Consider the following 14,607-nt stretch of genomic DNA (forward strand, 5'->3'; position numbering starts at 1 on the left):
CTCCAATTGATACAGTTTTTTTCTATTCAGGAAAAACAAGTTGCTTTAGGTGAAGTAGCAGAACTGAATCCACAGAGAAGAGGTAAATATCAGTAGCAAGTTATTAGTACTCAAACAATACATGGAATGGAATAGAATGGAATAGAATATAGAACAGAACAGACTAGTATAGAATAGAATTCTTCATTGGCCAAGTGTGATTGGATGTCAAGGAATTTGTCTCTAGTGCCTCTAAATCACAGTGTACATATAAAACAAATTTAAAAATAAATATTCTATTACCAAATTTTTAAACTGAATAAAAGTGATGAAATAAACATGTTTACATTTTAGCTATGGTAGAATAAAGCATCTATTACTAGATTACTGGAGAGTCCAATTGTTGTGGGGTATGGAATGTAAACAATCTGCTTATATAGTGAAGTGCCCTGTGGACTTAACCTTTTTTTCATTGTTGCTGTTATTATTACTACTATTTTCTCAGTGGTAGTTTGCTTAAAGTTATGAAGTTGATGGAATATGAGGGAAGGAAGAGTTAAAAATTATTTCTGGTGGAGTTTTCAAAACAATTATTTAAAAAATACTGAAAATTTAGTGTCCTTGCTGATAAATACTTTGTATTTATTGTATCCATTGATTGACATTGTTTACCAGTTTGGCAGTTTCCGTGCTCCAAATATTTGAATGAAATCAGAAAGTTATTCACTACAGAGGAGAAGATGTTAGAAATGAACCTTCCTTTTTTTGCTGCTTCCTCTCAGACTAGTGGTGTAGGAGTTTATTTAGACTCATAGTTAAGGCCTCAAGACCTTCCCACATACAATTGGTTATCAGTAGTTATCACTACTGACTACCATAGTACAAAACATGCCGCCTTTGAGCTTCATAAATCCGGACTGAGCGAGGCACTCTACATACCGTATATGCCGGCGTATAAGACGACCCGGCGTATAAGGCGACCCCCAACATTTCCACTCAAAATATAGTTTGTTATATACTCGCCCCCTCTTCCGCCACGCCTTCCACTTTTGCACTTTTTTTTTTTTTGAGGCACTTTTGTCTACCGTGGAAACGAATCCCGTGAAGCCGAAAGGAGCAGCCAGCCTTCTCCCAGCTCCCAAGGAAAGCGAGGCTCGCACCACCCGGGCTCCGCTGAGGTATCCGGCTGGGGCTGTCAGGAGTTGTTACCGCTGGCGCGGCTCCGCGGCTCCAGTCCCGTTGCCTCGGGAAGGGAAAGGCAAAAAGGAAGAGCCGCGGCTTTTGCCTTTCCTTCCCGAGGCAACGCGGGACTGGGCAGCGAGCCGCGCCAGCGGTAACAACTCCTGACAGCCCCAGCCGGATACCTCAGCGGAGCCCGGGCGGTGCGAGCCTCGTTTCCTTGGGAGCTGGGAGAAGGCTGGCTGCTCCTTCGGCTTCACGGGATTCGTTTCCACGTGCGCAAAAGTGCCTCAGCCGCGGGCAGCCGCAGTGCTTCCCAATTACTATTTGCCGGCGTATAAGGCGACCCGGCATATAAGGCGACCCCCAATTGGAGGCATCTTTTTCAGGGCAAAAAGTCGTCTTATACGCGCCGGCAAATACGGTACCTTCCCCACTCCACCCCATCCTTCCCCCAGCAGTTTTTCTTCTTCTTATGCTCACTTGCTGCTATATTTCCTACCTACCTATTCTCAACCATATTTTCTTCCATCTCTCTACTCTTTCTTCCTCATGCTTCTCTATGTTCTAGTTCTTCACAGCCTCCCCGTAATGCCTTTCTTCAACTCTTGCCCATTTCCTAATTCACTCATTCTCCTCCATTTTCTCCATGCTACCTGTTTTTTCTCAGTTCTAAAAGATGGACAGTCATTTTGGGCATTAATAGAAAATGTTCTCACTGACCACTACTTTTACAAAGAAGAAAAAGCAGAAAAGGCTACATTTTAATTTCTTTCAGAATAATAGGAAAACATCATCCTTCCTTTTCTCATAACAAAACAAAAACAGTGCAAATTCTTAGTGTTGATGCCTTGTCATAGCACTGTGCTGGAGCATATTTTCCGGTAAAGAAATAATTTGCTACAGTTTTCTGTTTTTCTTTTTGTTACATAAGTGGGATCGCTACATGATTGAGATAAACTAAGATATAAAATATACACAGCCATGTCAGGGCTGTGGGAAAGAAAAAAAATTCTCACAGGTGTTGTCAACACAAGGTGTTGTCTTAGTTTATTGCGAAAAAGGCCACAGACTTCATTGCCTTTGGTAGAGAATTGAAAAACTAAATTCAGATTGGTCAGATGGCAGGGCAAGGAAAGGGGAAACATACAATGGTTAAATGAAAAATAATGTCTTCACTTAACTTTAATTTAAATAGAAATATTTTAATAAGTGAAACGGAATACCTGTATATGCTTCTCCACATAGTCATGTAGTTAACAGAATAACAGAGTTGGAAGAGAGGTCTTCTAGTCCACTCCCCTGCTCAAGCATTTAAACAAATGGCATAGGGTCTTTTCTTAAAATCTCTTCTTAAAAACCTCTAGTGATGGAGCACTAGCCACTTCTGAAAACTAGCTGTTCTACTGGTTAATTCATTTAACTGTCAGAAAATTCTACCAACAATAACAAACTTCTCAAAGTCATCATGAAAAAACTTTAAACTTCATTGTCTCTACAGCTATGCACTGACAGTATTTTCCACCTCTTCATTTAAGTAAAACGGATGTCCCTATAAACATTCGTTCAATTTTGGGGAAAAGTGGAATTCATATGATACTAAGCCTGTATTGTATGGGGATGTTGTAAGACTGTGCAATCACTTCTTGGGTTGCTTGTAATGTATTGTTGTGTTACGACATAACAACCCTTTTGTGCTCCTGAACTGTGCTTAATCATTGTTCCAAAATGCTGAGTGTTGCAATCTAGTGCCATGAAGTAGTGTTAGGTTCAAAAAAATCCAAGTCATGCAGAATCATTGGATATGAAATAAGTGGCAAATAAATTTCATAAATTAAAAAAAACATCTGCATCCCCAAATTTATAACAATAAATTTACTTGCCCAAGTCTGGCCTTTGACTTTTTGTTGTACAGTAGGTGAAACCTTTTGATGATATTACATGGGCAGACACTTCATTTTTGGCTCATAAAAATGATTCCATGTTTTGTCAACTATCACCAAACTATAAAGAATGTCCTTACCTTCATTTGCATAGCCTGGCAATAGTTGCTTGTACATTTCAGCTCTTGAAGATTTCATTTCTATCATGACATGCAACAAACCCATGTTGTAGAAACCTTCCAATACTGAAGAATGTCAATAATATGATTCAAATGTTCCAGTGAAATTTCAAACTTGATCATTGAATTGTCCTTAATTCATTAGTCTTTGTCACATAGAATTTGCTGATTGATATTATGGGTTATCATGCAGTTTATTCTTGTTCACATAAATCAGCTTTTCCAGTTCACAGTCTTAACATTTTTTGCCCAATGATGCACAGTACATACATCAATCAATATAGTTATCATAATTTGCATTCAGTAGTGAATTTCAGTTGGAAGGATTCCTTCAGCAGCGAACAATTCAATGTTGCTTAAGGTACACTAACAAGTAGTCACTTCAGGCTTCCATTTCATGAACAATAGCAACATGATGTTTTCTGACAGCCATTTGAAGTGAGAGAAAGATGCTAAAGAACATGTCAGAGCTTCTAGCATGTCCATATGCCTTCTGTTGGGGACATAGAGCATTGGAGGAGGGATTAATTCCATTCAACCATCATTAATTTTAATATTTTTAAATATCAAGAGCAGTGGTGATATTCTACCGGTTCTGCCGAGCAATTAGCGCCGATGAGCAGCGGAGACCGAACCAGTTCTCTCCGATGCTCTGCTGTTGGGCCCACCTGTCCGCCCAGGCTCCCATACTAACCTTTATGCCCTGCTTTTGGAGCGCAGCTGCTTTGCACGGCAAGCAGTTTGTCACGCGGCAGCTGCTGAAGTGATAGGGAGAGTGCAGGCTTGCAGCAGGTGAGTCAAAAAGCCTCTGCGCCTGTGCAAAGTGTGTGCGTGCGCACAAAGCATGCCCACCAAGCCACGCCCACCGAACCGGTGGTAAAAATATTTGAAATGCAGCACTGATCAAGAATGTTATGCCAGCTGGTTCATCTGATATTGTCCTGCTTGAAATAAGAGTTTGTTCCTTAGCTTTGTGTTTATTCTTTTTTTTTTTTAAACAAATTTTATTAATTTTAAAGACAAACAAACCATCATTAACCATTGAATACATAAAACCTCTTTCCATTATAAATTTTACAAGTCGAATAAAACATTATTTTATACAACATAATTCTATTTTACACCATTTCCATATGAACATATAAATATCTCTTAGCAAATTTCTCATTATTTCTCTTTACTCTTATTCAATTTCATTATTATTATTATTTTTTCCTATATTTATCCAATTTATAGTTATCAACTTCATTTCTCTCTGACTTGGTTACCGTTATTCTCATCCAACATTCCTCCAAGGTTTTATTAATTCTCAAACAGACATAAACACACAAAACACAAAAACATAAAACTTCTTTTTAGAAAGTAACTTGGCCCCAGATTACCTCTCTCTATATGGACTTCAATTAAATTCGTGCTCATCTTATATACCATTACCTATCTTATTTACCATTCTATATCTTCTATATAGCTTCTCCCCGCTTTTCACTCTTCTTAATTCTATTTTATTTAATTCATTTTAATTTAAATCATTGTGCTTGTATCTTTTGTCCATTCTTTCCAAATTATCCATTTATCTCATTCTCTATAGTAAAAAAACAAAGGATTTCTCCTGGAATCACTAATCAGAGTATGATGCCTTTCTATCGTCCCCCTAAATTAACATTTAAAATAACGCCTAGTACCCAATCTGATTCTGCTTAGTACATTCTACCTACTAACTTTTAAAAAGAAGAAAAAATAATAAATCCAAAATGATTAAATACATAATTAGATAATAAATCTAAATATTAAATCTTGTAATATTCCAATTATCTATTTCAAAAACAAATGCTACAGTAATAAGTTTATAATAACATCAACACAATAGTCAATTAAACTCTTTAATTAAACTCAATATTTTAAACATTCCCTTTAATATTTTGTTAAATTTTAAAGTCTATCATTACTAAACATTTCAATATTTTAATCTTTTATTAATTCTTATAACATTCTAGTTTTCTATTTCTAATACAAATACTACAATACCATCTTATGTACCTTGCAGAATCTTCTTTTTTAAAGAAATTATACATTACCCTTTGTCCTTAAAAAAAATTCCTTTTTTCCCATCTTGTTTCATACCTTTGTGGCTTTTTCCCCCCTTTTCCCTTCCTTTCTTATCCCACCTGACCTTTTTACCCCACCCCCCCTCTCCTAACCTCTGCCTTGTTAGCTTCCCCTCTCTGTTGTATTCCTTTTTTCTTTTGCTTTCTAACATTGTGTTGATTTTGCATCTTATTTTTTCTCTTTCTTGGGTGTTTTTTTAAGTCTTAAGTCCTTCATTTTCCTTCCTCTCTTTCTCCTTTCTTTCTTAATTAAATTTTTGGATTCATTAAAGATGGCTTCTTCTTCTTCTTCTTCTTCTTCTTCTTCTTCTTCTTCTTCTTCTTCTTCTTCTTCTTCTGCTTCTGCTTCTGCTTCTGCTTCTGCTTCTGCTTCTGCTTTCTCCATCTGTTGTTGTGTTTGCTGATAAATAGCAAGCGCCATTTCTAAAAAATGAAAGGCTTCTTTCACAGCGTCCTTGCCTTCTTTCTTTATTTTTCCATATTCCTTTCTAAGTTCATCAACAGGTAAAGCCATTGTAAATCTTTTCTTTTTTTCTTCTTCTTAAAACAACCAAGATGCTTCAAAAGTTAGAACAGTTCCCCAAAGTCCCAGAGTCATCAATCAGTCCAAACAAAGCACAAAGTTCTCACTTTCTCTTCCTGGGGTAATATCAATAAAAAGAAAAGAAAAGCCCAATCTATATTTTAAAGCCTTGTTGCAATTAATCAAAATCTTCAAGGCATCTCCTCCAACAAGATCTTAATATTTTTTTTTGTCCTCTCCCTTCCCACTTATAACAAGGAGCCAAATTTTTACCTTCTATAAAAAGACAGGTTTCTCAATATCCATTTGTTGATTCCATAGGGAAGGAGAGTAAACTTTCCTTTTCAGCACCTCGAATTTGCCGCTTGAAATTCTCCTCTGGAAACAAAGTATCATTCAAAAAGTCATAGTTTTTGGGATGTTAGGTGTATCTTAAAGTCCTGGGTCAGCCAAGAAAAAACTTTCTCTTCAAAACTTTCTCCCTCTTCCTCTTGCACAGTCTTACCCAGCTGCCGGCTTCTTTGTGGCGGCCATTACAGACCGCCGCTCCACCGCCTTGAGAAAAGGGGGTTTAGCCGGCTGGGGAGGGGGTCTGCAACACCCCCAAACCCCTCTCTGGATCCCCCATGTCTTTGGCTGCCTCTACGGGGCAGCCTTAGCCTCCAGACCGTCGGGATCGGAGGCACCAAGACGGCTAGCGCCGCAGGGATCGCGCAATATCGCAAATCCCTGCCGCTGCCGAAGCCGACAAACCGGAAGTCTCAGCTTTATTCTTTTTGCAGCTATGTTCCTGAATTGGAGAGTTTGACAATTTGTTTCTGTGGGAAAAAAAATAGAAATAAATAAAATAGCTCTGCTACCTTTGGATTTAGCCCTTGACATTTTGAATTTATACATCCCTAATTTACAATATAAATCTATAGATGTCAATACAAATCAAATTTCATGGAGCTAACTTCCAGACACTTGGAATATATATATGGAATATATAACAATATATAACTTCAAACAGTAATAACAATAACATTTTAACTAGCTTATTATTTTCTTAGTATCATGCCAGACTTCAAAATATAGACATGACAACTCAGTTTGTTATGGCCAATCAACAATGTGTTTTATTTTTCTATTTATAGAATATGTATAGTTTAATGGATAACACAAATATTGTTTCTTACAGATATCCATGCAATATATCGTGATGTAGCAGAAGAAGAGGAAGAATTTGAAGTAAACAACGGTAAGGCAAAGAAATGTTTTAATATAATTAAAAATGGCAATTAAAATACTTATTATCATTCCCGAAACATTCCTTTATTTTTACAGATTTTTTTTAAATAGCAAAAATACTAATAGTACAATAATATATAAAATACCTCAGACTAAACCAAGATCATTTTTTAAAAGAGGGAGAATGTTAAATGTTAATTTGGAACATGTACATGGAGTTTGTATGTGTATTTCCTGGCCTGTAGCAAACGACCAAGTCCTGAACTGGAGAATTGACTCCCCCATCGCCTTATTCAGTATTTTTGTCCACACTAAATTTTGGATAGGCAAACGTACAGAACGTATTAGGAGACAATGTGAATACAAAGTCTTCAAATCACACTCCTGATGATTTCATGGACCAGACATATAATTTTATTCTCGGCATTAGGAAATGATTTGCCATTATCTTCTTCCCGGAAGTTTTTTTTTTTTCCTTGTTCCCCAGTCTAACCTACAAACCTGGGATTTCCTCATGATCTTGTCTACTAATAACTAGGTTTGAACTTGCTTAGTGTTTTTTTAATCAGCAGATTCAGTTAGGCAGTTGATAAATGATTGTCAAATTTGATTAAATTGTAAGAGATTTTTCAGGACTTTTTATTGTATTAATTTGGGAGCATGCATATGGTGCATAACAGCAGTATCACTAATATTATTATATTTATTTGATACGTTTTTCATAAAAACTGTCAAAAATAAGCTAGAGAATAAATGACATCACACATATTATGACTTTCTATAAATTTATACAGTAATATCTTCAGGAAATTTCCAGTTCTGTGGATCAGAATATTTCAAAATGTATTTTCCAGATATATAGGAGTGCTTATACTGGTTCCACTTAAATGGTTTAAAATGATTGATAAGTTAGTGATGAAACTTTTAACAAAATATCAAGGAACTCCTTGTTAAAGATATGTCTTATGTTGACAATAGCTTCAATTGTTGTGATTTTTAAACATCATTAGGCTTGTTAATCATGTATTGAAATGGAAACACTGAATACCTACCATTGTGTTCCTATTTAGTACTCTTGCAATCCTGGCAGGTTATTGGTTCTAATTGGAGAAGGGATTTAGTTCCTATTTTAGCAGAAAAGAAGTTGGGTATATTTTGGCCTTAAAAATTAAGTGATTTTTCCTCTCATTAGAAATTGACACTGTTAGGTTCTGATGTAATGTGAGGGAAAAAAACCCCAAAACACAGTTCTGAATTGTAATTTTTTATCTCCCTCATAAACACCGGCACGAACTGACATCCATCAATTGGAAATTCAAAGTCAGGACTAACCATCCAGTAACTGTCCCACCCTTTTAAATTGTTCCCTAACCCTGCCCATCCACCCATGCGCGTGCCCCACCCTCCATTCTTCCCCAAGCAGAGTCAGTAGACATTAAGCAGTGAGCCCAGCAGAGTTCCATCGCCAGCCAAACTCAGTGCACATGCGCGCAAGCGTCCGCTTTTGTTTCAGCTGCGTGGCCACCCAACAGCTGTTCGGTGTTGATGTCAGCAGGTCTGGTGTGGGCTCAGCAGTCCAGTGCGTTTAGCGTCACTGTGGCTGTGTCGTTCTCAGGTCCCCGCGGAAAAGGCAATCCCAGCTTGTCTGTTCCCTGCCGGAATGGCAGCCCTGGGCCGCCAGACACACCAGGGCTGACATTGAAGCAATTCATATGTTAAAATGACTAATAAACTTTCCTGCTTTTGTTGTTGAAAACCTGGGCTCATAATATAATTGTTCCCTTATTAACTATGTAATTATTAAATTTATACGCTGCCCATCTCACTATTGAGAGCAAAGTTATACTTTTCTATAAATGTATTGTAGTCAATGATCAGTAACAATGATATTTTCGAAACTTCTAAGATTTTACAAAATTACCTTAAACACTAGATGGCAGTGCATATTGTACTGATGAAATACTTGTTTGGTACATTGTTTGGCTCCATTTCCCTCATTTCCCTCTGAAATCCAGGGGTCTTGGATGTACCTTGTTTAACTATGGTGATTGAGAGTGGAATCTCCATGGCTAAGCAATGTGTTCATAAAGGCCCAGATCACGTGACCATGCTGCTTAGCAACAGCAGTTTACAGCAATCCCCGGTCACCATCACTGAGGACCATCAGCATTGGATTTTTTTCTTCTTTTTTTTTCTTGTCTCACTATTTTTTTTATAAAATAGGTTTTGTTTCTTTTTTGTAAATGTATAGTGTAAAAACTAGTGATTTAATAATTTAGTTATATAGTTATGTTGCTTTTTAGCTTATATATAAAATTACCTAACCAATACTAAGATCTTTTTTTATTAAACATAAAAAATTCAATATCTACATAAACAGTATGTTGTCTGGGTATAATTAATCTTGAAAAATAGCACCCTCAGAGCACCCCCCAAAGCAATTGATCCAGGCTGCACAGGAACACAAGGTTGTGCCACCCACATGACCCACAGGAACCCTCCCCGCCCACTCACTCCTTACCTAGCAAACTTGCCTGCTAAGTTGTTATTTTTCCTTTTTTTCCCGACCATCAGCTGTTCTGCTGTGCCAGGAGATTTAGGTTAGCTAGAAAGCAAGAAATCATTGGATTTCTTGCTTCCTAGCTAAATTTTAGATCTTTGCCTCTGCTTTTAAGCCTTCCTTAGGACTTCCTTCGGCTCTGATTTTTCAGTTTTTCCTTAGGACTGAAACTGTGCAGGTTCAGCTAGCTGATGGCAGAAACACAGATCTCTAAGTGAATCTGATTCTGTAAGCAACTCAATCTTCCTGCCTGCTTTGCCTGATTTTGGGTAAAAGTTGCTCTTTTTATATATATATATATATATATATATATATATATATATATATATATATATATATATATATATAAATTCAATATTTATATATATGGTGTGTTGTGAGTTAATTTTGTGAGTTTGCTTGCAAGCAAATTTTATGTGACAGACTCAGATAGCCGATGGCAGAAACACAGATCTCTAAGTGAATCTGTGATTCTGTGAGCAACTCAATCTGTCTGCCTACTTTGCGTGATTTTGGGTAAAAGTTGCTCTTTTTTTAATAAAAATATTCAACATTTATATAAATATTTATAATATTTACATGCAACCCATGCCCAGCCAGTCACATGACCACCAAGCCCCACCCACAAATTAGGCCACGCCCACAGAACCAGTTAGTGGGATTTAAAATTATGAGTTTGGTGGTCCCTGAGGTCCAAAAGGTTGGCAACCCCTGTTCTAGCATATTCAGGATGATTCTTGTGTTATTTTTGATTTGTCTCTTAGATAAAAATTCATTCTGATTTGAGTGTATAAATTCAATAATATTTTAGTCTCTCTGCTATTATTGAGGCATATATATTTATAGTCTACATTTAGCAGTGATATGAGGCTATAGTTTTTAATCTGCGTTAAATTTGAGTCTTCTTTTGCTATCAGTGATATTTGCTTCCATCCAAGTATTTGATAGCTTCTAATAATACTTCATTATAGATTTCCAAAATTGATGTTTTTAAAATGTGTCTAAGATCTTTTTAAGTAATGTTAATAGTAATGCCTTACATTTTTATTTTATAATCATTACAAATTGGTATACATAGATGAAGGGGGAAAACCTGTATAGTGCTTGATAGATTTTTTTATATCCATCTTTCACTCTTGGAATTGCATTGCTGAAAAACACTTGTGAGATTTGTTGATCTTTGATTTTGGTTCTTTTAGAACCCAGAGCTTCCTTAATTGACCAAGACAGAGCATTGGAAAGTGAAGATCAAACTGTTGCTGAAGGTAAATCTGTTTCTACATGCTTTCCCCTCCCCCCCCAAAAAAATTAGTTTGTGCTAGTCAAGGCAGATAAATAACAAGTAGGAAAAAGGAATTCATTTCTCTGTGGCTGAATTCCAGGCAAATAATTACACTATCACACCACTTTTCGTCCCTTTTGGTTGGGAGAGTTAGTAGTTGGCTGACTATTATAACTGGAAAAAAGCAGTGAGTTTAAGTCAGGTTTGCTAACTGTGGCTAATCTAGAGAACTGACCCTATAGAAAAGCATTTCCTTCTAGGTAGTTGAGATATACTGTATGTATAATGTAATAAATGATCTATTACTTAGTTTGCAAGGATGAAATTGTAAAGGTAAAATAAATTAACTCTAATGTTGAACATTAAGAAGCTGCCAGGAGGGCCTCTTAATTCTTTTTTAATATTATTTTATTTTTAGTATACATCCATATTATGTGTGAACAGTGTTGATTCTGAGATCATTCATATTAATCCAATTTACCACAATATTAGTATTCTTTATCACAATCAAATGTAATCCTCTTTATATTATTTAAACCTTACATAAAAAAGATGCCTAACCCTTAATCTTTCTATTATTTATTAATCCAATTTATCACAATATTAATATTCTTTATCACAATTAGATGTAAGTGATCCTTTTTATATTATTTAAACCTACATTAAGAAAAAGATGCCTAACATCTATAAAGCTTTAATCTTTCTTTTTTTTTTTGTTCCATAAAGGAAAAGAAAATCGAATAAACCTACATTAAGAAAAAAATGCCTAACATTTTTAAAGCTTTAATTTTTCTATATTTTTTTTGTTCCATAAAGGAAAAGAAAATCGAATAAACCTACATTAAGAAAAAGATGCCTAACCTCTATTAACCTTTAATCTTTCTATTTTTTTTGTTCCATTAAAAAAAAAAGGAATTTCCCCTATCTAGTTTATTTCTGCTTGTCCAACTTACAATCAAGCTTCCTTAATATTTAGAAAGCAGTTGTTTCTATCCATCATCTCTTGCTCTTATTATTGCTTCAATTCTTATCTGTTTTTTACCCATTTTCTACACTCGTCATCTTTATCTTTATCTTCATCTATATCTTTTTTATATAATCTAAAGATTTATCCCATTACATTCTTAAAGCCAATCCAAAATCCAATATTCAGTGCTTTTTTTAAAAAAAACCCTCTTATTTCTTCCTTATTCCAGTTTTTTCCAGGGCTGAATCAATAGTTCAAAGTGCCCAATAGTCACAAAAGTTACTCTTTTTTTAAAAAAAAAAAATAAAGTTTTATTGGGTTTTAACAAAACATAACAAATAAAACATCTTATTTGAGTACAGCAAGATTCCAGGTTATCACATTTCCATACAGACACAATTTCATACGCATATTCATCTTATGTATTCAACTTCATATCTTATCACTCTTTTTCCAACTTCTCACTATTTCTCCCTTTACTTCTCTTAATTTTCTTTTATAGTTATCTCATTTTCTTATTCAATTGGTATTTCTTTTGCCTAAATTTCTATATCGTTTTATTCATTATACTTATACTTTCGTCTGTCTTGTTTACAATTTCATATATTCTCTTCCAACATTATTGAAAAGCAAAGTTCCTCCGATGATTGCCAATTAGAGTGCAACACCTTTGAATCTTATAATTATTATCATATGAAATCTCATTAAACATTAAATTTGTGCATTCTAAAGTTATAACATTCAAATTTCTAATATCTATTTTATATCATGTAATTCCCATCATTCAGATTCTGCTTGGTACTTCCCCTTGAAAATACAAAAAAATTATAAGAAAATAGCAAAACTATATATATATATATATATATATATATATATATATATATATATATATATATATATATATATATATATATATATATATATATATATATATATATATATAGTGTTCGGCTTGGTTCGGGTATTTTCCCACGTCATTGTAGTTGTTCTTTTAAAGTTGTAGCAACGTTTCAGCAGAATCTCATCTGCCATCATCAGGCTTCTGTATTGTGTCCGTCTGTGAGTCAGACTTTTACAGTGGTTTCAGATTTGAATTTGGGGCAGCCTATTGCTGTGCCAGAATGGTTTTTTCTTCATCCTGATTGGTTGGGAGTCTTGGTCTGTGTTTATTGGTCTCGGAGTTTGCTGTGTTCTGCTTGATTGGTGTCTCTATATCTTCTGTCTGTTTTTGGCTCTTTTGTATCTTGATTGGCTGGCAGCATTGTGTTGCTTTAATGGAGGCCTTTAGTGCAGCTTGGCTTCGGGTAAATGGACGGCTATCATTAGTTAGGAAGCTGGGTTTCATCTGGGTGCCTGGTTGGGATGTGTTTGAGCTGGAGGTATCAGGGGATCTGTTTGTGCCCAGGTGTTTGCCTGGCTTGTGGTGTGGAGATTTTTTTTTGTGAGTGCAGGCTTCCAAATGATTGACAGCCTGGTGGAATCATCTCTTCTATTCATGCTTTCTGGTCTTTTTCAATCTCTATGGCTTCTCTGATGATTCTGTGATTAGGGTTTTCTATAGTGGCCAGGGTTTTGGTGCCATTGAAGTTGATGCTATGACCTGTGGCTTCCATGTGTTGGACTAGTGAGGAAGTGTGTTCCAGCTTTTTGACTGCATTTTTGTGTTCATCCAGGCGGGTGCTTATTCTTCTATTGGTCTGTCCAATGTATGTGGCGGGCATGATGCACAGGGGACTTCGTATATGCCTTGGTTTTCCAGGTCAATTTTATCTTTGGGGTTGCTAAGGATGGCTGCTATTTTTCTGTCTGTTTTGAAGGCAGTCCTGATGTGATGTCTGTGTAGTACCTTACTAATTTTGTCTGTAGTACCTTGAAATCATCAAAAATAAATACCAACCAGCTAAACACCTCATGGAACTAACAGAACACTGCTTAACCAACACATATTTCATATACAAAGGACAAAGATACAAACAAATAGAAGGAGCTCCCATGGGATCACCACTGTCACCTGTCATTGCAAACCTGTTCATGGAAGAATTCGAATCCAGAGCCCTGGCCAATGCCATCCTCAAACCCAAACTATGGTTAAGATACATCGATGACACATTCGTGATTTGGCCCCATGGACAAGAAAACCTAAACAATTTCCTAACACACCTAAACAGCGCACACCCAAAATCAAGTTCACCATGGAAACAGAAACAAACAAACAACTACCATTCCTAGATGTACTAATCTACAAAAAAACAGATGGCACACTAGGACACACCATATACCAGAAGAAAACCCACACCAACCGCTACCTCAACGCCCAATCCCACCACCACCCAGCACAGATAATCTCCGTGGCTAAAACACTAATTACCAGAACCAAACGCCTGGCAGACAAGACACACATTAAGACTGAACTATGCACCCTGACTAAAGTACTGATAGCCAACGGCTTCCACAAAAGCAAAATCACCAGCTTGATCCACAAAAAACACACTGAAACATAATAGAGACCCAGAAGATGAACAGACCTATGGAACAGCTGTCCTGCCCTACATAAGAGGTACTACAGACAAAATTAGTAAGGTACTACACAGACATCACATCAGGACTGCCTTCAAAACAGACAGAAAAAATAGCAGCCATCCTTAGCAACCCCAAAGATAAAATTGACCTGGAAAACCAAGGCATATACGAAGTCCCCTGTGCATCATGCCCGGCCACAT

The 14,607-nt window shown here is 36.1% G+C and overlaps 1 protein-coding gene across 3 annotated transcripts in view; it reads left to right on the forward strand.

Moving 5' to 3' along the window:
* Nucleotides 1-14,607, forward strand: part of MDH1B (malate dehydrogenase 1B) — a 32,015-nt gene that overhangs the window by 9,962 nt on the left and 7,446 nt on the right. For all 3 annotated transcript variants that reach the window (XM_087949468.1, XM_026673193.2, XM_087949469.1), the window contains exons 9-11: nt 31-82; nt 7,029-7,088; nt 10,838-10,903. In XM_087949468.1, the coding sequence (XP_087805594.1) occupies nt 31-82; nt 7,029-7,088; nt 10,838-10,903 (178 nt within the window). The remainder of the gene's footprint in view (nt 1-30; nt 83-7,028; nt 7,089-10,837; nt 10,904-14,607) is intronic.

The sequence above is a fragment of the Notechis scutatus genome, chromosome 1 (genome assembly GCF_049901735.1).
Source record: "Notechis scutatus isolate UNSWTSFEM ecotype Mainland chromosome 1, rNotScu1.2, whole genome shotgun sequence".
Classification (NCBI taxonomy): domain Eukaryota; kingdom Metazoa; phylum Chordata; class Lepidosauria; order Squamata; family Elapidae; genus Notechis; species Notechis scutatus.